The sequence below is a fragment of the Borostomias antarcticus genome (assembly GCF_949987555.1).
Source record: "Borostomias antarcticus genome assembly, chromosome: 24".
NCBI lineage: Eukaryota > Metazoa > Chordata > Actinopteri > Stomiiformes > Stomiidae > Borostomias > Borostomias antarcticus.
Window position 1 is genome coordinate 6,534,574 of NC_140257.1, and position 26,364 is coordinate 6,560,937.

Here is a 26,364-nt window from a genome sequence, read left to right on the forward strand (position 1 = left end):
AACTAGATTTGACAACTGGACGATCGATATGTTGCACAGCAAATATGCACTTCGCTCGTGGCTAGCAATATCAGGTACAGGCGACTAGTTTGGGCAAAGAGAATGGGATGCCGAGAAGGGACACTAATATTAGGTGAATTTTTGTGGAATTTTTGGCACCCACCCGAAGAGGGCCCTCGCGTAGCATTGCCGTCATTATGGACTGTCATCTGCTGCCAAATTCACCCAGTCAGGTCAACATACCGAGGTGAAGTTGGTTTGATATTGGACATTCAACAGACATTCACATTCGGCATTTTAGGGACCGAGGCAAAAGTACAATCATTATCAGGAAATAAATAGATTACTTTGCCCATTTTTGACAGAAACACTTCAAACCACTTGCACATTATTCTTGGCATGTATATTAAACTATGACAACCTTTGGTTTTCTTGAGTTATTGGTTACACATTTATTAAAATAAATAAAAAATAAATAAAATACATATTTATTGCTGTGTAGGTCAATAACTTTGCCAATATCTGACAGAAACACCCCAAACAACTTGGATATTATTCTTGGCATCCATTCTATGAATCCATCACATCCTGCGGGAGGAAAACCACCATATCAGCCAAATAGAGGAGAAACAGAAAATGTCTCAAAATCAGTCAATAAAACAAACATGTATTAGTGTAACTTTGTTGTAAGATAAGATATTTAATAAAAACTGTATTATCTATTAAATTTACATTTATTTCGTTGGCACTCTGTCAACACAGTATAAAAACTGACAATAAAAAAGTGTATAAAAAACAAACAAAATTAATCTATACAGTGTTCTGTGTTCTTGGGCTTTGGGGGGGAACTTATTGTATTATAGTATGTCTTTGTTTAGAATGTCCACAGCAGAGGGGACTTCTTCCTGGCTAGTGGGACCTTGAGTCTCCTGCCAGATGGCAACAGCTGGAATGATGGGGTGGTGGGGTCATTATAGATCTGAATTGCTTTTTTTTGTTATGGGTCAATTGTATATGTTCTGGAGTTGTTTCTCTCCGGTGATCTTACTGGCCTGGTTTACCACCTAAGTCAGCTTGTTCCTGTGGCCCATACCAGAAGAGAATGTGGATGGTGAGAACACTCAGTGAGAGACCAGGGTCAGGGTGTGTTTTCAGGCGTTGAAGCTCCTCAGTTTCGTGAGGAGAGAGAGATGATGCCTTGCCTTTTCATAAATGTAGTGTGCGCTGGTCTGAAAGGTGAGTTTATTGTCAACTAGGCACATTCACTCATAGACGGCAAGGGTGGCGAGGGACCCTGCCTTATTCACCTCTCATAGAGAAGTGCCTTTTTTCTGCATATTTATAAATTCATTCCTGTTGCGCAGAGCCTGCCCTGCCTAACTAATTGAATCAAAATATCAGGTTGGAAAATAATGTGTTACTCCCAGGCGATGCCCTATCTACCCTCTCTCATGTTTTCCTAGCTACCGCAGCACGTGCACTGTGAGCGACCACACAAAATAAATGCACCTGCACGCGCATGCGATAGGCACTCGATATTCGTGAGAGTCAGTCAGTCAGTTGAGTAAATATCTTTTTGAGGCAGACTCATGTTACAGGTATGTGGCCACTGGCTAACATTAGTAACATGTTCATTTTCGTTTTACAGTGGTAGGCTATATTGTTTTTTTACCTTCTGCTAGTACTAGCCCTAATCAAGTCTCTTTCTCTTTCTCTCATGAGTTTTAATGTTGTCCTATTGTGTCGGTAGCGAGGTCGTATCCAGGGGTGGAAGACATTGCTGAAAGAAAAGGTAACGGACACTTTCCATTTCACTTATGGTTCCGAACCCATGTTAAAGGAGTATGTTGAATATTGGTGATTTTCAGAGAAATGCCTTTTAATATGATCCTGTTAGCTATTTCCTAATTATGATGATTGACCTCTGAGTATGGCTGTCGTTTTGAGTTTTCGGTAAGAAGTGCCCCTCTTCCATAGACTTATGAGATAAAGACATCCATGTTTGGTACACTCTGGGCAAACACCATTGTTGTGGTTAGAGATAAAGGCCTGGGCGCCGAGGCAAGGCCACAGCAGAGACCAGAGAAACAGTCTTATCGGAGAAGAGACGAGGGAGGGGGGACACTCAAACCACATAAGAACGTTGCAACGAGACCAATACTTTGATTTGGGTTCAGACAGCATACAGAGAGGTCAACTGTATATTAGGCATGCCATTGTCTTTTGTATGTAAAACCTTCTGGAATAAATCGCTTTTGCTGAGGCTCAAATCCCGTGTTGGAGAGATTCATTTGGAACACCTGAGAAAGGAGTCACTGGACTGTGTGGTATTGTGTGAGATTGGGGGTCAGTCTTTTATTGGAAACGAGAAAACACAACGCAGAGCTAATCAAGGACAATAATAAAAGACAAAGAGATTCATCAATTGGTGCCGTGACCCGGATCGGACATCCAAAACCTGGACAAGCCCAAAGACTGGTCGAGCAGACAGTCAGCAGTCAGCCAGCTGTGACCTGATCCGCCTCAGAGACCAAAAACTACAACGGGTGAGTGGGTTGGATGTCCCGATCCTAAAAGAACCAATCAGTAAATCTAAGAATGCCACACATAATCTCTCAACACGTAAAACAAAACCAGTGCTGGATGTAAGTGTATGTCTATATGTAGCTACATGTCTGATGTTTGGAATGCTAGATACCTGTGTATGTCTATATGTAGCTGCATGTCGGATATTTGTACATCCTAGATACCTAACGGTGCTTGCATGTGTTTTAGGTATGGGTATGTGACCTTTAAGGACAGCCTGTGGGAGACAGGGAATTGCCTTAAAGTAGACCAGCAGGATATTGGACATCCTGGGGTACCTATCGCATGAAATACTGTGTACAGGTGTACGTAGGCCCTTAGGCTTTACTAAGGAAGACCAGCAGGATATTGGACATCCTGGGGTACCTATCGCATGAAATACTGTGTACAGGTGTACGTAGGCCCTTAGGCTTTACTAAGGAAGACCAGCAGGATATTGGACATCCTGGGGTACCTATCGCATGAAATACTGTGTACAGGTGTATGAGGCCCTTAAGACTTTCTTAAGGAAGACCAGCAGGGTTATCACCCTGGGGTTGCCCGTCCATGGCGAGAGATCGGTGGAGGGTAGTTTACTTCTAAGGATTGCGCAGTCCTTGAGAGGGCCCCCGTGAAAGATCGGGGTTTTGGATGGGTGAGATGTATGTGTATTGTCGCATATGGATTCTAGATGTACATGATATATAGTCTAGGGAAGTGTGTGATGTATGTGCATTGTAGCCCATGGATTCTAGGTGTGTATTTATTTATGCACAGTCTAGGAAAGCGGTTTGGTTAGGTCACTGTGATAAAATCATACTGTGTGAACCAAGAGCTTATCTGCTCCAGCGGAGTGCTGGAGCCGTTATTTCTCACTCCCGACTCAGCCCCTCCTTTACACAGCCACAGAGCTAAACTACAGTCAGCCAGTCGCTTGACTATCAGCGAGAGCAGAGTAGGCTTAGGGAGGGGAGTCGGAGGAGGACATAGAACACCGTCAATGGCGGTCGGAGGTCTGTCTCATCTTACCAAAGTGAGCCCGTCCCACTGCAGGGGGCGGGGCTGACAATGCTGTTAGATGAGGACAGAAATGACGAGAGTTTAAAGGAGGAGCCCAAGTTTTCCGCCCCCTCCTCACAAGCTCAGGAGGGAGAGAGAGGAGGGATCGTACTGTAGATGTAACACTCCCACCAGCTGTTTCAACCTGGCGCCCCCTACGACCGGGGGGTGTTACTGTCGGTGCAGATGACAATCTAGAATGCTGGTCGGTTAGTGTAAAATATCCATGCGATATAGGTGATGTGAACATGGCTCAGGCCAGTCACCCGTTGGTCGGTGACATTCTAACTAAAGCAATCACCACCAAGGTCAGGAGAGTGGAGGAGAAAGCCAGAGCTCCACAGATCCCATTCAGAGCTAGGGATGACAAACGAGAACGCTGTCATTTTTGTGGGAGCAGAAGCTCAGAGAACAGCTTTCACCCTCACACGGCTCCCCCATTATTCAGAAGCTGATGCCACTCCGTGGCCAAGGCCGTTCTGTTACAAAAGACAGAAGTGATAGAAGGTTTCTGAAGAAACTCACAGGGCCTCCAAAAGCCCAGCGTGGCCTGTGTTGAAACCTTCAGGTGAATGGCGCCTCTGTGTGAACTACAGAGTGGCCAATGAGTATGGGGATAAGATAGAGCCCCTGGTGGAGACCGGTCCACCATTTTCAGTGCCTTGAAATCTGAACACCAATGGGTTTCAGTCATCAACATGACACAAGGCTTAGCGTCCCTCTTGCAGAAGAGGTGCAACCGGGGACAGCTTTCAATATTGATGAAGATCAATATCAGTTCATTTGAACGCCAATTGGGTTTACACAGCTTCCCAAACACCTATCATCAGGTGTTGCGTAATCACCTACGCGAAATGTCTCCCATCACTTTCCACTTAAAGGGCAAGACTGCAAACATCCATGTAGTCAGTCGGTATGCACATGGCATGACTTTGGAGAGCGTTGGAAACAGAGAGGTTTCCTGTCAGCGTTTAGGGACGCCCATTAAGAAGGGAGAGTTGGTTAGGGAGCTCAGGGAGGCCATCAGCCTGCCAAAAGGTGACAGTGATTAAGGTCAAAGGACACTCTCATGGAGTTTGAGTCGAGGTAACACTCAGCGGAGGCCTGTACCCCTCCCCCTCCTTCTCCAGTGGCAGTGACGACACGCACGGCCTCCACATCTCTCCCCTCCTCCTCTCAGCCCTCACCTCTCCCTTCCTCCTTGCCTCCCCATTTTTAGTTGAGCCGTCGCTCCGCGTCCTTAAGGCGGCCCTGATACAGACTGAAGGTTTCAAAGACCGGTATATCAGGGGGTCCTTGAAGGGGCGCAGACAACTTGACTTCCTCCTCAGTGCCTATCAGGAACTGACAGTAAACTAACTAAACAGGAAGTGCATGATGGGGCAGGAGGAGAGCCGATATGGGTAAAGAGAAGGTTTTGGGGCTTGATGTGCTGACACAAATTAATTCCTCCCTTCAGTTTCAACAAGGGAAGGTTAGATGGAATCTAAACCAGGTAACAAAACCTGATTTAGCAAATTTGCCAATCTGGGCAAAAGACAAAAAGACAAAGTGGATGATATTCTCTTGGCCAGTGCGACTGAGTCAGAGCACGAACAAGACCTCAAGGTCCTGTTGACACATCTTTATGAGCAGGGCCACAAGGCCAGTCTGGGCAAAGCTCAGATTATGCAGGAACAGGTCATTTATTTAGGGCAGAGAATATCACAAACAGAGACATAGACATTTAAACAAAAGCTTGTGACAGAGATACCATACTAGCCATTTGTCCTCAGCTCAACCTGCACCCCCGTATCAGATTGATACTGTCACTGACTACAAGGTGATACAGGTAGAGACTGAGAGGGGGGAGGTGTGTATATGGATGGAGAATGGGGCAGATATGAACTCAGACGAGTGTGGCGACAAGGTCAGAAATTGGTAGCACCACAACGGTTGCTCCCTTATCTGGCAACACAAATTCACTTCACTGTTCTTATCATCCTCAGAGCAGTGGACTCAGACTGAAAGGATGAACCATGTCATCAAGGGGAGACTCACAAAGTCATCAGGAGGGCGTGATTCGGCCCGACGCTTTGAGTCTCGTGCTTTGCTCCATTCGAGCAACACAATCAGGAGATGGGCCTTAGCCCTTTCGAGGTCATCTGTGGCAGGCAGATGTTCATCTCACTAGTGAGGCGTTGAGTGGTTACTGTGAGTAATTGAGCATGGCTGTGGCCAGGGCCCACAAACAGGTGCAGGCAGCATGGAGCGAGATCTCCGAGGGGAGACAGGCTCTAATCCCAGGCCAGTACGTAATGATAAAGAAGTTTCAGGGGGAGACTTTAGAGGCAAAGTGGGATGGACCTTATCAGGTTGTGCTCATCACCCACGCAGCAGTTAAGGTAGTAGGGAAACCCAACTGGATTCATGCCAGCCAATGCAAGGTGGTTGCACCACCAGAGACAGAGTAGACTGAGTACACCTCAAAGCAAACACACCCTTGTAGTACTGCATCAGATAAATTGAAGAGCCAACCACTCCAGATTTAAAAACATCGGGTAGAATAGCGTTCAGGCTTAGCACCCCAAAACTAGGGACAGCCGTGGCAGCTGTTGTTCGAGCAGAGTCCTTGAGCTAAAGAACCATACGTCTAGTGATGGGGGCCGACTCGGGATGAAGACGACAACTTAGAGAATTACGACGTAATGCTCTATACCTGTGCCCACTGCTCGGATGACTGTAGCGCTGCTAAAGGGACAGGAGAATGGGTGTTAAGACCACAGGCAGGCTTAGAACGGACCTTCTCGGAGGGTCACAGTCTGGAGTGGAAAGGGGGGTTTTTTCTAGAAATTAATAATGCTAAAATTAAGAATTTTGTGAAACCATAATCTCTAGGTCTGGTCTGAATGAGAGGGTGAGTGAGAGATATATGCTGTTACAAACTGGGTTTTGGAATACATGATACTGCCGCAGTTTTCTTGTGTTTTTCTGTGCTAACAGGTGGAGTTGGAGAGAAGGACTTCCGGGTTGACTTGGGACACGGTGGCCACGTGTGCTGGAGTTCAGCAGGGAGGACTACACTACTCCGGGTGGAGACGTCAACAGACCAAGACGGGACATTTGAACTTTCACACCACACAATAACCACATCTTCCATTCACAGCTTGACGTGCTGGTCAGGGACAGGACGTGGAGGGTGTAGGTTATTGTCATACTGTGAATAAAAACTCCAGGTTGCACTTGAGATATACTCATTCAAACGGAGACAGGGGTATTGGGACGTGTATTTTGTTAAAAAGGTCATTTATTTCTGGGTCGGGGACACTCGGATCTGGAGTAGTTTTCCTTTCACAGCAGAGATACACACAGCAATTAAAGATCATCTCTCGGGGAGAAGACACTTCGATTTCGAACTAACAGACTAGGTTTCAAGTTGCTATCAGGAAGGGTTTGTGTCTTATCATCCTGTGGCTTTCCATGGTTAGACTAACACAGTCAGCCGTGGAAAACCTTGCTTTGAAATTGGGCTTAGGAGGTAGCTACGTCAGTGAAGAATGTGTCATCATGTTTTGTGTGTATGCAGATCCCAGACTCCCAAGCGAGCGGAGTGCCTCAAATGGCACACCCCTTTAACTCTACTTTAATGCTACGATACATCAACTGTTCCAGGGAAGTAGCAGACGCTGAATTAGAAAGAGGGATTGTTCAGATTGATGGTTAGATTCCACTCTGGAGGGACCTACAGAGAACGTGGGGTTAGGACCGCAAAAGTGGGCTCAGATCAGTTCACCAGTTTCTCTTCCGCAGAAAACCCAGGGTTGTTTTGTCTACAGAGAGAGAGAGGAGCAGGGAATGTGGGGCACAGCCAGTGTCTGCATACTAGGCTTTGTACTGCTCTGAAATGTGGTAGATGGAACTTGCGCACCCTAGGGGGGTCTACTGGGTTTGGGGGGGAGACGGTCCTACCAAGGAACTGGACGGGTTCCTGTTTGTTTGGGGTTACCTTGCCAGGGGTGGTTACCCATCAGGATTGCAGGACTCAGCGGTAGGAGGTTAAAGGGATAGTGGGAGAAAGACCGATTCAACATTCTGAAATCCGCCGTACTAGGAGAGAGACTAGGGCGGGGGTTGTGGACGGCATACTCACTCACATGGGGTCTAGCAAGATAGTTTGCTTTTCTTTTTCGCGCATAGCGTGGGGGTCGAATTATTAGTGACGGACATTGAGAAACTTGCAGTGGCATTTGGGACGTTGTCCAACAGAACAACTGATGCTTAGGGTTTGATTAATGAGGAGATGCTCATATCTTTCTTACTGCAGCAGCTAGCGACACTTGTTTACAGATCTTGCTGTATCCTTAGCAGGGCATGTTCCGGAGGGAGGTCACGTTCGTACGTCAGTAGACTGGAGATGAGATCCAGTGCCAACAGGTTTTCTGTGGAATAGTCTAAGGGACACGTGAAGCTATTCTATATAGGGTGTACCTGTATGGATGTTGGGTTCATACATGAAGTAACCTAATAGATAGTTATTTTGTTTTCCTTTGAAATTGTAATCTTGCTAGAGGAAGCACACGATTGGGATATTATGTAACTGTTCATCTGTTTATCTTAAACACGTTTTTCTGTTCAGTTATTCTTTTTCTTTCTGCATAATGGCTGTTCAGGTTTAGGTTTTGGATGACAACATTTCTCTTGATCATTATGATTCTGCGTGTTCACGTATAATCTTAGGGGGGATTGTTGAATATTGGTGATTTTCAGAGAAATGCCTTTTAATATGATCCTGTTAGCTATTTCCTAATTATGATGATTGACCTCTGAGTATGGCTGTCGTTTTGAGTTTTCGGTAAGAAGTGCCCCTCTTCCATAGACTTATGAGATAAAGACATCCATGTTTGGTACACTCTGGGCAAACACCATTGTTGTGGTTAGAGATAAAGGCCTGGGCGCCGAGGCAAGGCCACAGCAGAGACCAGAGAAACAGTCTTATCGGAGAAGAGACGAGGGAGGGGGGACACTCAAACCACATAAGAACGTTGCAACGAGACCAATACTTTGATTTGGGTTCAGACAGCATACAGAGAGGTCAACTGTATATTAGGCATGCCATTGTCTTTTGTATGTAAAACCTTCTGGAATAAATCGCTTTTGCTGAGGCTCAAATCCCGTGTTGGAGAGATTCATTTGGAACACCTGAGAAAGGAGTCACTGGACTGTGTGGTATTGTGTGAGATTGGGGGTCAGTCTTTTATTGGAAACGAGAAAACACAACGCAGAGCTAATCAAGGACAATAATAAAAGACAAAGAGATTCATCAAGTAGTAAAGGGAAAATGCATGTTTAGCCCTGTTTTAAGGTTACTTATGATCATATACAATGGTTCAGATCAAAACGTTGACAAAACTAACACTTTTGAGAAAGTGTATGACCGTTTTGGTCATACAATGGATGTGGGTGGGCACCGCGAAAAATCTTTCAAAAAACATGTTAAACTCTCGATTTCAAAGACAAGTCTATGGTGTTTACAGGACAACTTCAGAGCTTGATAAGCATAAACCATGTAATTCCTGAACTTGAAATCCACGTATATCATACTTTTTCAAGTTTTTCGAGTGTGCCCATAGCTAGCAACGAGCTTGGGTGCGCGCGCCAACGTTATTGACACAGAACTCTGTACTGCACAAAACAGAAATATTTTAACCTGTGCTAGTCAGATACATGCCAGGGAAGCCAGGAATAGGGCTAAACATGAAATTCAGTGTCCTTATCCTTTAATTTAGCAGGCATTAGATTTCATGTAATTTCAGTACACAGTTGTTTCAATCGCATGGCTAGCTGGTTCCATCCAACCAGTCCTGAAGAGAAACAAGCTGGCCCCAGCGCATAAACCAGTCTGGACCTGGTCTAGTTTATGTAGAAAGCAAAATGTAATGGCATGGGAAAAATGAATTGTGGCGAGCGCCCCCCGGTGTTGGGCTCAGGCACGTAAGGCACTGAAGTCCCCCTTGGCTAACTAACGTATAGGGGTCAATCTGAATTCCCCCTTGGCTAACTTACGTATAGGGGTCAATCTAAAGCTCCTCCCTCCGTACCTCCATAACCGTAGGCTAATACATTGGAAATCTGTGATATAATCAGTGAAAGATTACAGACCTCCACATTTTGCATAATGTGCAGTAGTCTACTGCATTAGACATTAGTCTGACATGATGGATCTACTCTACATGAGTGGACTTTCAGGGGACTGAACCCCAGCTGCCAAGGTAGTCTAAATTTAATCTGTCTCTCCATTGGTTGTCTGACCCAAAGCCTTTTAGGGCATGTGTGTGCAGCAGGGCCATATGCCCGTGAGTGGAAACAGTCTAACCTGAGAGAAAGTAGCCTACCACTCTGAAAGGGATCATACTAAAGGGACCAGGTAAGTCACACACTACACAATGTGGGCCTAACACACATGTGAAACACAAACTGCAACCTACATTAAATGTTATAGAGAAATGTTCATTGCATGCAGGCATAAACACGTTAACATACAGTACTTTTCTCTAAAGCAGCAGCTGATTTCCTTGCATTTACAGTATCCACACAAACCTAGCTGACAAATACAGTAATACTAATAATAAAAATACTCACATTTGTGTTTCATGTTAAACTGTTTCTTGTCACTGTGTCATTAGGTAATGATGTTGGTCTATTAATACAATAACCTTTGTATTTTCTGTATTAGTAACAGCATCATGATGATTCAATTAGCAACAAGGCTCAGGTTCTTTTTGATTAAACTGTTTTCTACATTACAGCCTTTTATGTGTTCTCAGACCATCTCGCCTGATGACTTAGTACAGTATAGTTAAATATCCAAACAGTACATAGTATACGCATCACATTTGACTGAGTGTGTGTGTGTGTCTTGCAGCCCCCATGTCGGTGTCTCAGATCACCCCCACCCTCTTCCTGGGCGGGGCTGACGCCCCCCTCAACCAGGCGCTCGTCGCCCGCAAGGGCATCACCCTCATCGTCAACGCCACCATTAGCCACGCCTGCCCCATCTACCCGGGCGTGGAGTGCGTCCGCGTGCCGGTCTCCGACCTGCCCAGCGCCCGCCTGGGCGACCACTTCGACCGGGTGGCGGAGCGTATCCACAGCAACCGCGCCGGGGGCACCCTGGTGCACTGCGCGGCGGGCATGAGCCGCTCGCCTGCCCTGGTCATGGCCTATCTGATGCGCTACCGGGGGGTGAGCCTGCGCCGAGCCCACGCCTGGGTCCAGGAGAGCCGGCCATACGTCCGGCTCAACGCAGGCTTCTGGGCCCAGCTTCTGGACTACGAGAGGAGGCTCTACGGGAAAAACACCGTCAAGGTGTCGCCTCCTGACGAACCGCAGGCGCCCCAGGCGCCACGGACTCCCTTGCCACGGCTGTCGGCTGTGCCCGGGTCACCGTTGTTACCAAGGGCACCGTTGTTACCAAGGACACCGTTGTTACCCAGGACACCGTTGTTACCAAGGTCGCCTCTTTTGCTGCTGAGGAAGAAGAGGGGAATGAGGCAAACGAGGGTTCGACCCTAAAAGTATTTCCCCACCAACTCCCCCGCTTTGAGGGCTACTCACCCTGAGAGTGAGAGTGGAGTTCACTTCATTGAATGGGAAAAGTGTTGGAAATCTCTTAGTAGGAAATCTCTGAAACCAATGAGTGTCCAGACAGGCTACAACGGTAGGAAGTGTATATATAGGCCTTTTATCTAGGAGAGAGAATGGGGACAGCTCTGCAGCCTCATAGTGTGGAGAGCAATCAAGGCAATGTGTCTGAGGAATGTGCTCCATGTCAAATTCATATGAACCGGTTATTTCTATTTGTAGTTCTTCTACTGTACTATTTTTGTTTTTCTGTTTGTCTTGTCTGTTATTTGCATACAGGACTGGTCCTCATGCTCCTCATGTTTTCTCAGTGAAAATGAATTAATTACTGTCTAGTTAAAACATAAACGGCTAGCAGTATTCATGATGACAGTGTCAGATGGATGTTTTCCATACAAGTGTTTACAGCTTGTCACTTGACCCATGGACCATAAACAGTGTCATGTTAACAGTATGGTAGACTTTTACTATTGGTGCCACAGTACCTTTCGCCAGCAGTAGGGGGCAGCACGACCAATGTGAAGAGAAGCTGTTTGCCAGTAGGTTCAAATTTCTAGGCACATTTAACTTTTTAGTGGGGCAGATAAGCCCATATATGGATGGTAATGTGCATTTTATTATTATTTTTGTGCATGAGACTTCGTCCAGTGATTCTATATACCATGAAGTTTGTTTTAAGACATGGAACCACTTCTGAATTGACCTCTGGAACTTGTCAGAGGCTGGACACATTTCGGGCTGTCAAAAACGGTCAAAAAGGTTTTTCCCCCCACTTCTTTGCAGGCACATAGGCAGTATATCAAAAAGGAGAGTTGTGGAACTCACTAGTCATCATACAATTGCTTTAATAGGTGCAATCAGACTGATATAACTGTATAGGATATGTCAATATGGTTTCATTTTTCATACAAATCAACCTCACAAACACAAAGACAAAAAAAAGAACTTTCCACAATTTGTGTTGTCATGTTGACATCCCTTAACCTACCCTAATGACATATTAGTGTGCTCTCCGTGATCTCCTGAGCACGAGCAAACGGCAGTAGGCCTACACTTGACACTCGTCCGCCCTTTCTTACAGCCACAATGGATCAGTTCATAGCAGCTCTGAGGCTTCTGGGAGGGTAGTCCACAGGGGCTGACTTCACTCCAGCTGTTCGACTCAGTTGAGTCCATGTCCAACAGACTTGAACAATTAAAGAAGCACTCGAGTGGCCACTGGTCTACTCTGTCTCAATACTGGAGAAACAAACGCATCCCACGAGGATTAAGAATTGACAAGGTACCGACGCTGGGAAGAAATGATAAGGACTTTTGTATAAAATGGTGCGTAGTTTTGAATAAGTGCTCACTGGATCTGATGCTGTTGATCATAGAACACGTGAGCGCAGAACTGTCCAACACCCGATCAGGAGATCACTCGTTAGAACATGACATGAAATCACAGTTCACTTCCCAACAATCGATCAGCAGCGCACCGCACTGATTGACTCTCACCAAAAATAACTGTCAGAGATCAAAATGCGGAAATACCGGAGAGACACACTGGATTACAAAGAGGACCGCGTCTACCCATGGCTATCTGGAGGTGAGACGCACAGGGCGCGCAGACCACGGTCCTCTAGCGGAGCCTGCCACGGATGCGCACGTTAAGACTTTTAGACCTAAGAGCACGTTTGTACCTCATGTTATGAATCCCTCTGTGAACACTTTTTGTAGACTAGTCGACGATGTTACCTCCCTGTTTTCTTCAGCCGAGTCCAACAAATGTTATCCTAACCTGTCCGTTCAGGAACGACAGGCCTTGATTCAATTGTCCAATGATGAATCGATTGTAATACGCGATGCTGACAAAGGGGGCGCAGTTGTGTTACACGACAAAAATTCGTACTGTGAGGAAATAAAAAGACAGTTGAGCAATACTGAGTATTACGCTCGTTTGAATGGTGACCCCACGACCAGGTTCTTTAATGAAATTAAGAACACTCTTGACAATGCATTAGAAAACCAGATGATAACTAAGGATGAATACAAGTATATGTTAAGAGAACAACCTGTGCACCCTATATTTTACACATTACCAAAGATACACAAAAGTTGTCAGGCACCTGTTCCAGGGCGTCCTATTGTGTCAGGGATCGGTTCCCTTACAGAACCTATTTCTCAATATGTTGATTTTCACATCAAGGACTCTGTATTGAATCTACCCTCTTACCTGAGAGATACAGACGATTTTCTCAACAAGTTGAAGTCCATTGAGGATATAGCAGACACAGACATTCTTTGCACTATGGATGTTACCAGCTTGTATACCAATGTGCCCCAGAAAGAGGGATTAGAAGCTCTCCATCACTACATGGTATCAAGAGAGAACCAGTCACTTCCTGTTGATGTATTGATGGATTTGGCCCAGGAAGTGTTGTACAAAAATTATTTCAAGTTTGAAAAAGATTACCACTTCAAATACAAGGTGTGTCCATGGACTTTGTAATCGGTTCAGGTCTAAGGGATACACAGAGAGCATTTTGTCTGACAGCTCATCTAGAGTTGAAGGGGTTTTAACAGAACCAGTCTCCTTACCCCAAAACCCTCCCCACCTTGTAATGCACCTATAGTGTTATCCACCACCTTCTCCCCCATCTCTCAGTCTGTTAAAGAAATCGTAAAAAAAAAAAAAAGCATTGGCACATCCTTTCCAGTGACCCTGCAGTGGGGCAGGCCTTTGCCACTCCTCCTATTTTTGACAACAAACGTGCCAAAAACCTGAGAGATCGCCTAGTTAGGAATCACACATATATCCCACCACAACATTTCCTTTCTACTTTGCCCTCTGGTAATTTTGCTTGCAATAATTGTGTCCATTGCAGTGCCATGATTCGGGGGGATCACTTCCTACACCCCCATACAGGCAAAAAGATAGATGTAAGAGGGAGGATCACATGTAGGACTAAGTTTGTTGTTTATTTATTGAAATGTCCATGTGGGTTCTATTATGTGGGGAAAACAAAAAGAGAATTGAAGGTCAGAATATCTGAACACAAGAGTAACATTAGGCTGCATGATGAGAAATGGCCTGTAGCGAGGTACTTTAACTCCTCAGGTCATGAAGTCTGCAGGCTACGTTTTCAGGGCATTGAATTGGTGAATCCTTTGAGAAGAGTTGGTGACAGAGAGCGCCTACTTCTACAGAGAGAGGCTTATTGGATTCACGCCCTGAAAACAGAGTTCCCGAAAGGATTGAATGAAGAACTATTGCTAGGTAGTTTTCTGTAAAGGTCTCTCTCTTGTGATATTGTTAATGAAATTGTTGTATATATTGTATTATGGTTGTAACTCTGTATTGTATTGTATTTGTATTATGTAAATGTGCGACCCTCTGCATATGCGCACAGGTAGCCGAACCTTCACCTTTCTGACGTAGCACAGGTAGCCGAACCTTCACCTTTCTGATGTAGCACAGGTAGCCAAACCTTCACCTTTCTGACGTAGGCTACTGATTATTGAAGACAGTATATATAGAGGTCAGTTCCGCGAGAGCGTCTTTAAACGCTGAAGAAGGCCCTACAGTCCGTTCACTGACTGCTGCTATGGAATAAAGCTGCTATGGAGAGCAGAGCACCATTTTCGCAGCGCTTGGATTGTGGTCAATATTGTGCACCGCAGCTGTTGTAAAGAGACCATAGCGCTTTTTTGGTGGGAACACAACATCTCCCAGCTTGAAGTGTTGGCAGACATGGCCATTGGCAATGTCGGCTGACATCTGTAGCAAGCGATCATATGACACAGACATACCAGACTGAAGAGAGTGTCAATTAGCCCTCTCTTGCATGCGACAGCATGGACTTTCAGTGCCGCGTACAGTGGAAAGAGGAGTTTCCTGGTCAGGTCATAGGTCACAGCTGACAATGGACAGGACAGGACAGGACAGGACAGGACAGGACAGGAAACGTGCAGTGATACAAACATAGTGCAAAAAAATAGCAGTGCAATTTGGACTACAAGAGAGTCAGTGAAGTAGTCAGTCGGTTGAGTACAGAGATTTCAGGGGGCGGGGGAGAGACTCAGAGGAGAGAGAGTCAGAGGGGAGAGAGTCAGGGGAGAGAGTCAGAGGGGAGAGACTCAGAGGGGAGAGAGTCAGAGGGGAGAGAGTCAGAGGAGAGAGAGTCAGAGGGGGAGAGTCAGAGGGGGAGAGTCAGAGGGGAGACAGAGTCAGAGGAGAGAGAGTCAGAGGGGGAGAGTCAGAGGGGGAGAGTCAGAGGGGAGACAGAGTCAGAGGAGAGAGAGTCAGAGGAGAGAGAGAGTCAGAGGGGAGAGAGTCAGAGGAGAGAGACTCAGAGGGGAGAGAGTCAGAGGAGAGAGAGTCAGAGGGGAGAGAGAGTCAGAGGAGAGACTTAGAGGGGAGAGAGTCAGAGGGGAGAGACTCAGAGGGGAGAGAGTCAGAGGGGAGCCATGTTGATGAGGCTGACAGCCGTGGGGGAAAAACGGTCTTTGTCTCGGACAGTTTTGGTCTTTAACGACCGCAGCCTCCACCCAGAAGGGGGCGGTGTGAAGAGGCCATAGCCCGGGTGGGAGGGGTCTGCCGTGAGGAGAGGGGGTGTGTGTAGAACGGAATTAGGGACTGCCCAGACCAGGGGAGGATGACGGAGGATTCGTTTATTTTTCAAAATGAACAGTGACGAGTCCCAGTATGAGGAAAAGGTGGTGTGTGTGTGAGTGTATCGTTTTTGCTGGGGAGAGAGGAAGTGGACATTGAGAGAGGAGGAAGCTGAGTCTGCATCGTGGACTCACTGCGTGTGTGTGTGTGTGTGTGTGTGTGTGTGTGTGTGTGTCCTCAGGGACGATGATGAGGAGGACGGGGAGAAGGCGGCGTCCCGTCAGAACAACGCCTCCGTGCTGTCGTACTTCGGCCGAGGTAAGGCCGACAACGCCGCACGCCAACCCCACCACTTCTTCACTGAGAGGAGACTCCAGGGTCTGGACACACCCTGAGAACACACACACACACACACACACACACACACACACACACACACACACACACACAAAAACATACACTCAACCTCCCCCCCCTTCCCCACAGTAACCCTCAACCCACCCCTCCAAAATCACAAAATGTCATAATATCCCTTGACTCAATGAAAAAACTCACAGCTCTACTGCTGCCTCAGTGCCCGTATGCATGGCTTCCAGAAATAAAGACCCCGACAAGATGTTTCCCCTGCTAGCTCCATGCATTTGAACCAGTGACATGTTGGCATAATCCACTGTTGTGGACACCCAGTGCTAAGATGGGAAGGCATGTGGGGGCTTCCATCTCCGGGCTATCAGAGAGCCAAGCGCTGACTCAGTGGCCTCTTCAATGGCCTTTGGGGCCGCAGTGCCCTCCTCAATGGCCTTGGAGGCTTCAGCGGTCTCCTCAGTGGCCTTGGGGGCTTCAGTGGCCTCCTTAATGGCCTTGGGGGCTTCAGTGGCCTCCTTAATGGCCTTGGGGGCTTCAGTGGCCTTCTCTGGAACCTTGTCAATGGCCTTGGGGGCTGCAGTGGCCTGTTCAATGGCCTTCGTGGCTGCAGTGGGCTCCTCAATGGCCTCCTCAATGGCCTTAGGGGCTTCAGTGGCCTCCTCGATGGCCTTGGGGGCTTCAGTGGCCTCCTCAATGGCCTTGGGGGCTTCAGTGGCCTCCTCAAGAACCTTCTCAATGGCCTTGGGGGCAGCAGTGGCCTCTTCAATGGCCTTGGGGGCTTCAGTGGCCTCTTTGATGGCCTTGGGGGCTTCAGTGGCCTCCTCAAGAACCTTGTCAATGGCCTTGGGGGCAGCAGTGGCCTCTTCAATGGCCTTGGGGCCTGCAGTGGCATCCTCAATGGCTTTAGGGGCTTCAATGGCCTCCTCAATGGCCTTGGGGGCCTAAGTGGTCTCTTCAATAGCCTTAGGGAGTTCAGTGGCCTCTTCAATGGCGTTTGGGGCCGCAGTGCCCTCCGCAATGGCCTTGGGGGCTTCAGTGGTCTCCTCAATGGCCTTGAGGGCAGCAGTGGCCTCTTCAATGGCCTTGGTGGCTGCAGTGGGCTCCTCAATGGCCTCCTCAATGGCCTTAGGGGCTTCAGTGGCCTCCTCGATGGCCTTGGGGGCTTCAGTGGCCTCTTCAAGAACCTTCTCAATGGCCTTGGGGGCAGCAGTGGCCTCTTCAATGGCCTTGGGGCCTGCAGTGGCATCCTCAATGGCTTTAGGGGCTTCAATGGCCTCCTCAATGGCCTTGGGGGCAGCAGTGGCCTCTTCAATGGCCTTGGGGCCTGCAGTGGCATCCTCAATGGCTTTAGGGGCTTCAATGGCCTCCTCAATGGCCTTGGGGGCCTCAGTGGCCTCTTCAACAGCCTTGGGGGCTTCAGTGCCCTCCTCAGTGGTCTCTTCAATAGCCTTTGGGGCTTCAATGGCCTTTGGGGCTTCAGTGGCCTCTTCAATGGCCTTTGGGGCCGCAGTGCCCTCCTCAATGGCCTTGGGGGCTTCAGTGGTCTCCTCAGTGGCCTTGGGGGCTTCAGTGGCCTCCTCAATAGCCTTGGGGGCTTCAGTGGCCTCCTCTAGAACCTTCTCAATGGCCTTGGGGGCAGCAGTGGCTTCTTCAATGGCTTTGGGGGCAGCAGTGGCCTCTTCAATGGCCTTGAGGGCAGCAGTGGCCTCTTCAATGGCCTTGGTGGCTGCAGTGGGCTCCTCAATGGCCTCCTCAATGGCCTTAGGGGCTTCAGTGGCCTCCTCGATGGCCTTGGGGGCTTCAGTGGTCTCTTCAAGAACCTTCTCAATGGCCTTGGGGGCAGCAGTGGCCTCTTCAATGGCCTTGGTGGCTGCAGTGGGCTCCTCAATGGCCTCCTCAATGGCCTTAGGGGCTTCAGTGGCCTCCTCGATGGCCTTGGGGGCTTCAGTGGCCTCTTCAAGAACCTTCTCAATGGCCTTGGGGGCAGCAGTGGCCTCTTCAATGGCCTTGGTGGCTGCAGTGGGCTCCTCAATGGCCTCCTCAATGGCCTTAGGGGCTTCAGTGGCCTCCTCGATGGCCTTGGGGGCTTCAGTGGCCTCTTCAAGAACCTTCTCAATGGCCTTGGGGGCAGCAGTGGCCTCTTCAATGGCCTTGAGGCCTGCAGTGGCATCCTCAATGGCTTTAGGGGCTTCAATGGCCTCCTCAATGGCCTTGGGGGCCTCAGTGGCTTCTTCAACAGCCTTGGGGGCTTCAGTGCCCTCCTCAGTGGTCTCTTCAATAGCCTTTGGGGCTTCAATGGCCTTTGGGGCTTCAGTGGCCTCTTCAATGGCCTTTGGGGCCGCAGTGCCCTCCTCAATGGCCTTGGGGGCTTCAGTGGCCTACTCTAGAACCTTCTCAATGGCCTTGGGGGCAGCAGTGGCTTCTTCAATGGCCATGGGGGCAGCAGTGGCCTCTTCAATGGCCTTGGGGGCTTCAGTGGCCTCCTAAATGGCCTTGAGGGCAGCAGTTGCCTCTTCAATGGCCTTGGGGGCTTCAGTGGCCTCCTCAATGGCCTTGGGGGCCTCAGTGGCCTCTTCAACAGCCTTGGGGGCTTCAGTGCCCTCCTCAGTGGTCTCTTCAATAGCCTTTGGGGCTTCAATGGCCTTTGGGGCTTCAGTGGCCTCTTCAATGGCCTTTGGGGCCGCAGTGCCCTCCTCAATGGCCTTGGGGGCTTCAGCGGTCTCCTCAGTGGCCTTGGGGGCTTCAGTGGCCTCCTCAATGGCCTTGGGGGCTTCAGTGGCCTCTTCTAGAACCTTCTCAATGGCCTTGGGGGCAGCAGTGGCTTCTTCAATGGCCATGGGGGCAGCAGTGGCCTCTTCAATGGCTTTGGGGGCTTCAGTGGCCTCCTAAATGGCCTTTAGGGCAGCAGTTGCCTCTTCAATGGCCTTGGGGGCTTCAGTGGCCTCCTCAATGGCCTTGGGGGCTTCAGTGGCCTCCTCAATGGCCTTGGGGGCCTCAGTGGCCTCTTCAACAGCCTTGGGGGCTTCAGTGCCCTCCTCAGTGGTCTCTTCAATAGCCTTTGGGGCTTCAATGGCCTTTGGGGCTTCAGTGGCCTCTTCAATGGCCTTTGGGGCCGCAGTGCCCTCCTCAATGGCCTTGGGGGCTTCAGCGGTCTCCTCAGTGGCCTTGGGGGCTTCAGTGGCCTCCTCAATGGCCTTGGGGGCTTCAGTGGCCTCCTCTAGAACCTTCTCAATGGCCTTGGGGGCAGCAGTGGCTTCTTCAATGGCCATGGGGGCAGCAGTGGCCTCTTCAATAGCCTTGGGGGCTTCAGTGGCCTCCTCAATGGCCTTGAGGGCAGCAGTTGCCTCTTCAATGGCCTTGGGGGCTTCAGTGGCCTCCTCAATGGCCTTGGGGGCTTCAGTGGCCTCCTCAATGGCCTTGGGGGCTTCAGTGGCCTCCTCAAGAACCTTCTCAATGGCCTTGGGGGCAGCAGTGGCCTCTTCAATGGCCTTGGGGGCTTCAGTGGCCTCTTTGATGGCCTTGGGGGCTTCAGTGGCCTCCTCAAGAACCTTGTCAATGGCCTTGGGGGCAGCAGTGGCCTCTTCAATGGCCTTGGGGCCTGCAGTGGCATCCTCAATGGCTTTAGGGGCTTCAATGGCCTCCTCAATGGCCTTGGGGGCCTAAGTGGTCTCTTCAATAGCCTTAGGGGCTTCAGTGGCCTCTTCAATGGCGTTTGGGGCCGCAGTGCCCTCCGCAATGGCCTTGGGGGCTTCAGTGGTCTCCTCAATGGCCTTGAGGGCAGCAGTGGCCTCTTCAATGGCCTTGGTGGCTGCAGTGGGCTCCTCAATGGCCTCCTCAATGGCCTTAGGGGCTTCAGTGGCCTCCTCGATGGCCTTGGGGGCTTCAGTGGCCTCTTCAAGAACCTTCTCAATGGCCTTGGGGGCAGCAGTGGCCTCTTCAATGGCCTTGGGGCCTGCAGTGGCATCCTCAATGGCTTTAGGGGCTTCAATGGCCTCCTCAATGGCCTTGGGGGCAGCAGTGGCCTCTTCAATGGCCTTGGGGCCTGCAGTGGCATCCTCAATGGCTTTAGGGGCTTCAATGGCCTCCTCAATGGCCTTGGGGGCCTCAGTGGCCTCTTCAACAGCCTTGGGGGCTTCAGTGCCCTCCTCAGTGGTCTCTTCAATAGCCTTTGGGGCTTCAATGGCCTTTGGGGCTTCAGTGGCCTCTTCAATGGCCTTTGGGGCCGCAGTGCCCTCCTCAATGGCCTTGGGGGCTTCAGTGGTCTCCTCAGTGGCCTTGGGGGCTTCAGTGGCCTCCTCAATAGCCTTGGGGGCTTCAGTGGCCTCCTCTAGAACCTTCTCAATGGCCTTGGGGGCAGCAGTGGCTTCTTCAATGGCTTTGGGGGCAGCAGTGGCCTCTTCAATGGCCTTGAGGGCAGCAGTGGCCTCTTCAATGGCCTTGGTGGCTGCAGTGGGCTCCTCAATGGCCTCCTCAATGGCCTTAGGGGCTTCAGTGGCCTCCTCGATGGCCTTGGGGGCTTCAGTGGTCTCTTCAAGAACCTTCTCAATGGCCTTGGGGGCAGCAGTGGCCTCTTCAATGGCCTTGGTGGCTGCAGTGGGCTCCTCAATGGCCTCCTCAATGGCCTTAGGGGCTTCAGTGGCCTCCTCGATGGCCTTGGGGGCTTCAGTGGCCTCTTCAAGAACCTTCTCAATGGCCTTGGGGGCAGCAGTGGCCTCTTCAATGGCCTTGGTGGCTGCAGTGGGCTCCTCAATGGCCTCCTCAATGGCCTTAGGGGCTTCAGTGGCCTCCTCGATGGCCTTGGGGGCTTCAGTGGCCTCTTCAAGAACCTTCTCAATGGCCTTGGGGGCAGCAGTGGCCTCTTCAATGGCCTTGAGGCCTGCAGTGGCATCCTCAATGGCTTTAGGGGCTTCAATGGCCTCCTCAATGGCCTTGGGGGCCTCAGTGGCTTCTTCAACAGCCTTGGGGGCTTCAGTGCCCTCCTCAGTGGTCTCTTCAATAGCCTTTGGGGCTTCAATGGCCTTTGGGGCTTCAGTGGCCTCTTCAATGGCCTTTGGGGCCGCAGTGCCCTCCTCAATGGCCTTGGGGGCTTCAGTGGCCTACTCTAGAACCTTCTCAATGGCCTTGGGGGCAGCAGTGGCTTCTTCAATGGCCATGGGGGCAGCAGTGGCCTCTTCAATGGCCTTGGGGGCTTCAGTGGCCTCCTAAATGGCCTTGAGGGCAGCAGTTGCCTCTTCAATGGCCTTGGGGGCTTCAGTGGCCTCCTCAATGGCCTTGGGGGCCTCAGTGGCCTCTTCAACAGCCTTGGGGGCTTCAGTGCCCTCCTCAGTGGTCTCTTCAATAGCCTTTGGGGCTTCAATGGCCTTTGGGGCTTCAGTGGCCTCTTCAATGGCCTTTGGGGCCGCAGTGCCCTCCTCAATGGCCTTGGGGGCTTCAGCGGTCTCCTCAGTGGCCTTGGGGGCTTCAGTGGCCTCCTCAATGGCCTTGGGGGCTTCAGTGGCCTCCTCTAGAACCTTCTCAATGGCCTTGGGGGCAGCAGTGGCTTCTTCAATGGCCATGGGGGCAGCAGTGGCCTCTTCAATGGCTTTGGGGGCTTCAGTGGCCTCCTAAATGGCCTTGAGGGCAGCAGTTGCCTCTTCAATGGCCTTGGGGGCTTCAGTGGCCTCCTCAATGGCCTTGGGGGCTTCAGTGGCCTCCTCAATGGCCTTGGGGGCCTCAGTGGCCTCTTCAACAGCCTTGGGGGCTTCAGTGCCCTCCTCAGTGGTCTCTTCAATAGCCTTTGGGGCTTCAATGGCCTTTGGGGCTTCAGTGGCCTCTTCAATGGCCTTTGGGGCCGCAGTGCCCTCCTCAATGGCCTTGGGGGCTTCAGCGGTCTCCTCAGTGGCCTTGGGGGCTTCAGTGGCCTCCTCAATGGCCTTGGGGGCTTCAGTGGCCTCCTCTAGAACCTTCTCAATGGCCTTGGGGGCAGCAGTGGCTTCTTCAATGGCCATGGGGGCAGCAGTGGCCTCTTCAATAGCCTTGGGGGCTTCAGTGGCCTCCTCAATGGCCTTGAGGGCAGCAGTTGCCTCTTCAATGGCCTTGGGGGCTTCAGTGGCCTCCTCAATGGCCTTGGGGGCCACAGTGGCTTCCTCGAGGACCTCCTCAATGGCCTTGGTGTTCTCAGTGCCCTTGATGGACTCCTTGATAGGTTCCTCTGGGGTGTTAGCAGTCTGCTCCTCAATGACCGTGAGCGTGGTGAGCTCCTCGGTGGCCTCGGTGGGCCCTCCAGCTTCACACTCCTTCTCCTGGTTCACCTCAGGCTTTAAGTATTTAAGGCCGAGGTAAACATCAACACTGCTATCCATGGCCACGGTATTCTCCAGGCTCTTGCTTCCTGGAGTCAAATGCTCATCGAGGTCCACAAAGCGCTCCGGCGACATCCAGACGTCTTGCTTCCCGATCTCGAGGTCCAGGTGGAACGCCCTGTGGAAGATCCCCATGCGGCTGACCCTGCGGCCATACTGCCGGCACATGGACTCGGCCAGGGACTCAGGCAGCGGCCTGGCGAACAGCGCCCTCTCCATCTCTGCGTCCGCCACGCTGGGCTGGCCGGGGCTCCTCCTCCTGGGCAAGCACACCATCATCTGGACGGGGTCTCTCATACTGAGGATCTGGTCGATGATGAGACCCGGCATGACGGCCACCACTGCCGGGTCCTTCACCGTGGCGGATTTGCCGCACACCCCTTCCAGGACGCTGTGCAGGCTCAGCAGAGCGAGTTTCACGTAGTAGCCGAGCGTGGGCAGGTTGTCACTGATAATGATCCCGGGGATCTTGCTAAGAGACTCGTGGATGATCACGCTCATCCTGATGCACAGTACGGCCAGAACAACCTTCGTCCGGTCGACGTCACACTCCTTCAGAGGGTTCACCCGGAGGACATGTTTGATGATGATGTCATCGATGAACGGACTGCTGATGAAGTACTGAGGCGGGATCCGAACTTTTCCCAGCATCCTCTCCTGGGCGGCAGCCTCTGCTGGTGAGAAGCCGTCCGGGACCTGCTTTGCGACGCTGAGAGCGGCGAGGTGGACGACGTAGCTGTTGAGGCAGAGAGACCTCTTGGCCACCGCCTTCCGGAGCACCTGCTTCGATCCGGCCACCAGCTCCAGCTTGCTCACGAGGCTCTTTGCGACCACGGAGGCGTCGCGAAATCTCAAGAAGACGTTGGCAACGTCCTTGTCCTCGGTGAGCTTGACCCAGGTGAAGGCCTCCAGGAGTTCCACGACTTCCTCTAACAGAAGATCGACCTCGGCATTGATGTCCCTGTTGCCGAAGACCTCGTCGTTTATAAGGATTAAAGTTTGGATCAGGATCCTCTTAATGGTGGCGTATTGAACCACCACAGGCTTGCGTAAATTAATGCCCCCTAAAACTTGAAGCCCCAAAGGCTATTGAAGAGACCACTGAGGAGGGCACTGAAGCCCCCAAGGCGTTGAAGAGGCCACTGAGGCCCCCAAGGCCATTGAGGAGGCCATTAAAGCCCCTAAAGCCATTGAGGATGCCACTGCAGGCCACAAGGCCATTGAAGAGGCCACTGCTGCCCCCAAGGCCATTGAGAAGGTTCTTGAAGAGGCCACTGAAGCCCCCAAGGCTGTTGAAGAGGCCACTGAGGCCCCCAAGGCCATTGAGGAGGCCATTGAAGCCCCTAAAGCCATTGAGGATGCCACTGCAGGCCCCAAGGCCATTGAAGAGGCCACTGCTGCCCCCAAGGCCATTGAGAAGGTTCTTGAAGAGGCCACTGAAGCCCCCAAGGCCATCGAGGAGGCCACTGAAGCCCCTAAGGCCATTGAGGAGGCCATTGAGGAGCCCACTGCAGCCACCAAGGCCATTGAAGTGGCCACTGCTGCCCCCAAGGCCATTGAGAAGGTTCTTGAAGAGGCCACTGAAGCCCCCAAGGCCATCGAGGAGGCCACTGAAGCCCCTAAGGATATTGAGGAGCCCACTGCAGCCACCAAGGCCATTGAAGAGGCCACTGCTGCCCTCAAGGCCATTGAAGAGGCCACTGCTGCCCCCAAGGCCATTGAAGAAGCCACTGCTGCCCCCAAGGCCATTGAGAAGGTTCTAGAGGAGGCCACTGAAGCCCCCAAGGCTATTGAGGAGGCCACTGAAGCCCCCAAGGCCATTGAGGAGACCGCTGAAGCCCCCAAGGCCATTGAGGAGGGCACTGCGGCCCCAAAGGCCATTGAAGAGGCCACTGCTGCCCCCCAAGGCCATTGAGAAGGTTCTTGAGGAGGCCACTGAAGGCCCCAAGGCCATTGAAGAGGCCACTGCTGCCCCCAAGGCCATTGAGAAGGTTCTTGAAGAGGCCACTGAAGCCCCCAGGCCATCGAGGAGGCCACTGAAGCCCCTAAGGCCATTGAGGAGGCCATTGAGGAGCCCACTGCAGCCACCAAGGCCATTGAAGAGGCCACTGCTGCCCTCAAGGCCATTGAGGAGACCGCTGAAGCCCCCAAGGCCATTGAGGAGGGCACTGCGGCCCCAAACGCCATTGAAGAGGCCACTGAAGCCCCAAAGGCTATTGAAGAGACCACTGAGGCCCCCAAGGCCATTGAGGAGGCCATTGAAGCCCCTAAGGCCATTGAGGATGCCACTGCAGGCCCCAAGGCCATTGAAGAGGCCACTGCTGCCCCCAAGGCCATTGACAAGGTTCTTGAGGAGGCCACTGAAGCCCCCAAGGCCATTGAGGAGGCCACTGAAGCCCCCAAGGCCATCAAAGAGGCAACTGAAGCCCCCAAGGCCATTGAGGAGGGCACTGCTGCCCTCAAGGCCATTGAAGAGGCCACTGCTGCCCCCCAAGGCCATTGAGAAGTTTCTTGAGGAGGCCACTGAAGCCCCCAAGGCCATTGAGGAGGCCACTGAAGCCCCCAAGGCCATCGAGGAGGCCACTGAAGCCCCTAAGGCCATTGAGGAGGCCATTGAGGAGCCCACTGCAGCCACGAAGGCCATTGAACAGGCCACTGCTGCCCTCAAGGCCATTGAAGAGGCCACTGCTGCCCCCCAAGGCCATTGAGAAGGTTCTTGAGGAGGCCACTGAAGCCCCCAAGGCCATTGAGGAGGCCACTGAAGCCCCCAAGGCCATCGAGGAGGCCACTGAAGCCCCTAAGGCCATTGAGGAGGCCATTGAGGAGCCCACTGCAGCCACGAAGGCCATTGAACAGGCCACTGCAGCCCCCAAGGCCATTGTGGAGGGCACTGCGGCCCCAAAGGCCATTGAAGAGGCCACTGCTGCCCCCAAGGCCATTGAGAAGGTTCTTGAAGAGGCCACTGAAGCCCCCAGGCCATCGAGGAGGCCACTGAAGCCCCTATGGCCATTGAGGAGGCCATTGAGGAGCCCACTGCAGCCACCAAGGCCATTGAAGAGGCCACTGCTGCCCTCAAGGCCATTGAGGAGACCGCTGAAGCCCCCAAGGCCATTGAGGAGGGCACTGCGGCCCCAAACGCCATTGAAGAGGCCACTGAAGCCCCAAAGGCTATTGAAGAGACCACTGAGGCCCCCAAGGCCATTGAGGAGGCCATTGAAGCCCCTAAGGCCATTGAGGATGCCACTGCAGGCCCCAAGGCCATTGAAGAGGCCACTGCTGCCCCCAAGGCCATTGACAAGGTTCTTGAGGAGGCCACTGAAGCCCCCAAGGCCATTGAGGAGGCCACTGAAGCCCCCAAGGCCATCAAAGAGGCCACTGAAGCCCCCAAGGCCATTGAGGAGGGCACTGCTGCCCTCAATGCCATTGAAGAGGCCACTGCTGCCCCCCAAGGCCATTGAGAAGGTTCTTGAGGAGGCCACTGAAGCCCCCAAGGCCATTGAGGAGGCCACTGAAGCCCCCAAGGCCATCAAAGAGGCAACTGAAGCCCCCAAGGCCATTGAGGAGGGCACTGCTGCCCTCAAGGCCATTGTAGAGGCCACTGCTGCCCCCCAAGGCCATTGAGAAGTTTCTTGAGGAGGCCACTGAAGCCCCCAAGGCCATTGAGGAGGCCACTGAAGCCCCCAAGGCCATCGAGGAGGCCACTGAAGCCCCTAAGGCCATTGAGGAGGCCATTGAGGAGCCCACTGCAGCCACGAAGGCCATTGAACAGGCCACTGCTGCCCTCAAGGCCATTGAAGAGGCCACTGCTGCCCCCCAAGG

General features: G+C 51.4%; 1 protein-coding gene across 1 annotated transcript; it reads left to right on the plus strand.

Moving 5' to 3' along the window:
- Positions 1-10,530: 10,530 nt before the first annotated feature.
- LOC311325470 (dual specificity protein phosphatase 18) lies at positions 10,531-11,175 on the plus strand (the record flags this gene model as incomplete). Its single annotated transcript, XM_084458187.1, has 1 exon — positions 10,531-11,175. The coding sequence occupies one exon, from the start codon at positions 10,531-10,533 to the stop codon at positions 11,173-11,175; it is 645 nt and encodes a 214-aa protein (XP_084314313.1).
- Positions 11,176-26,364: the final 15,189 nt, after the last annotated feature.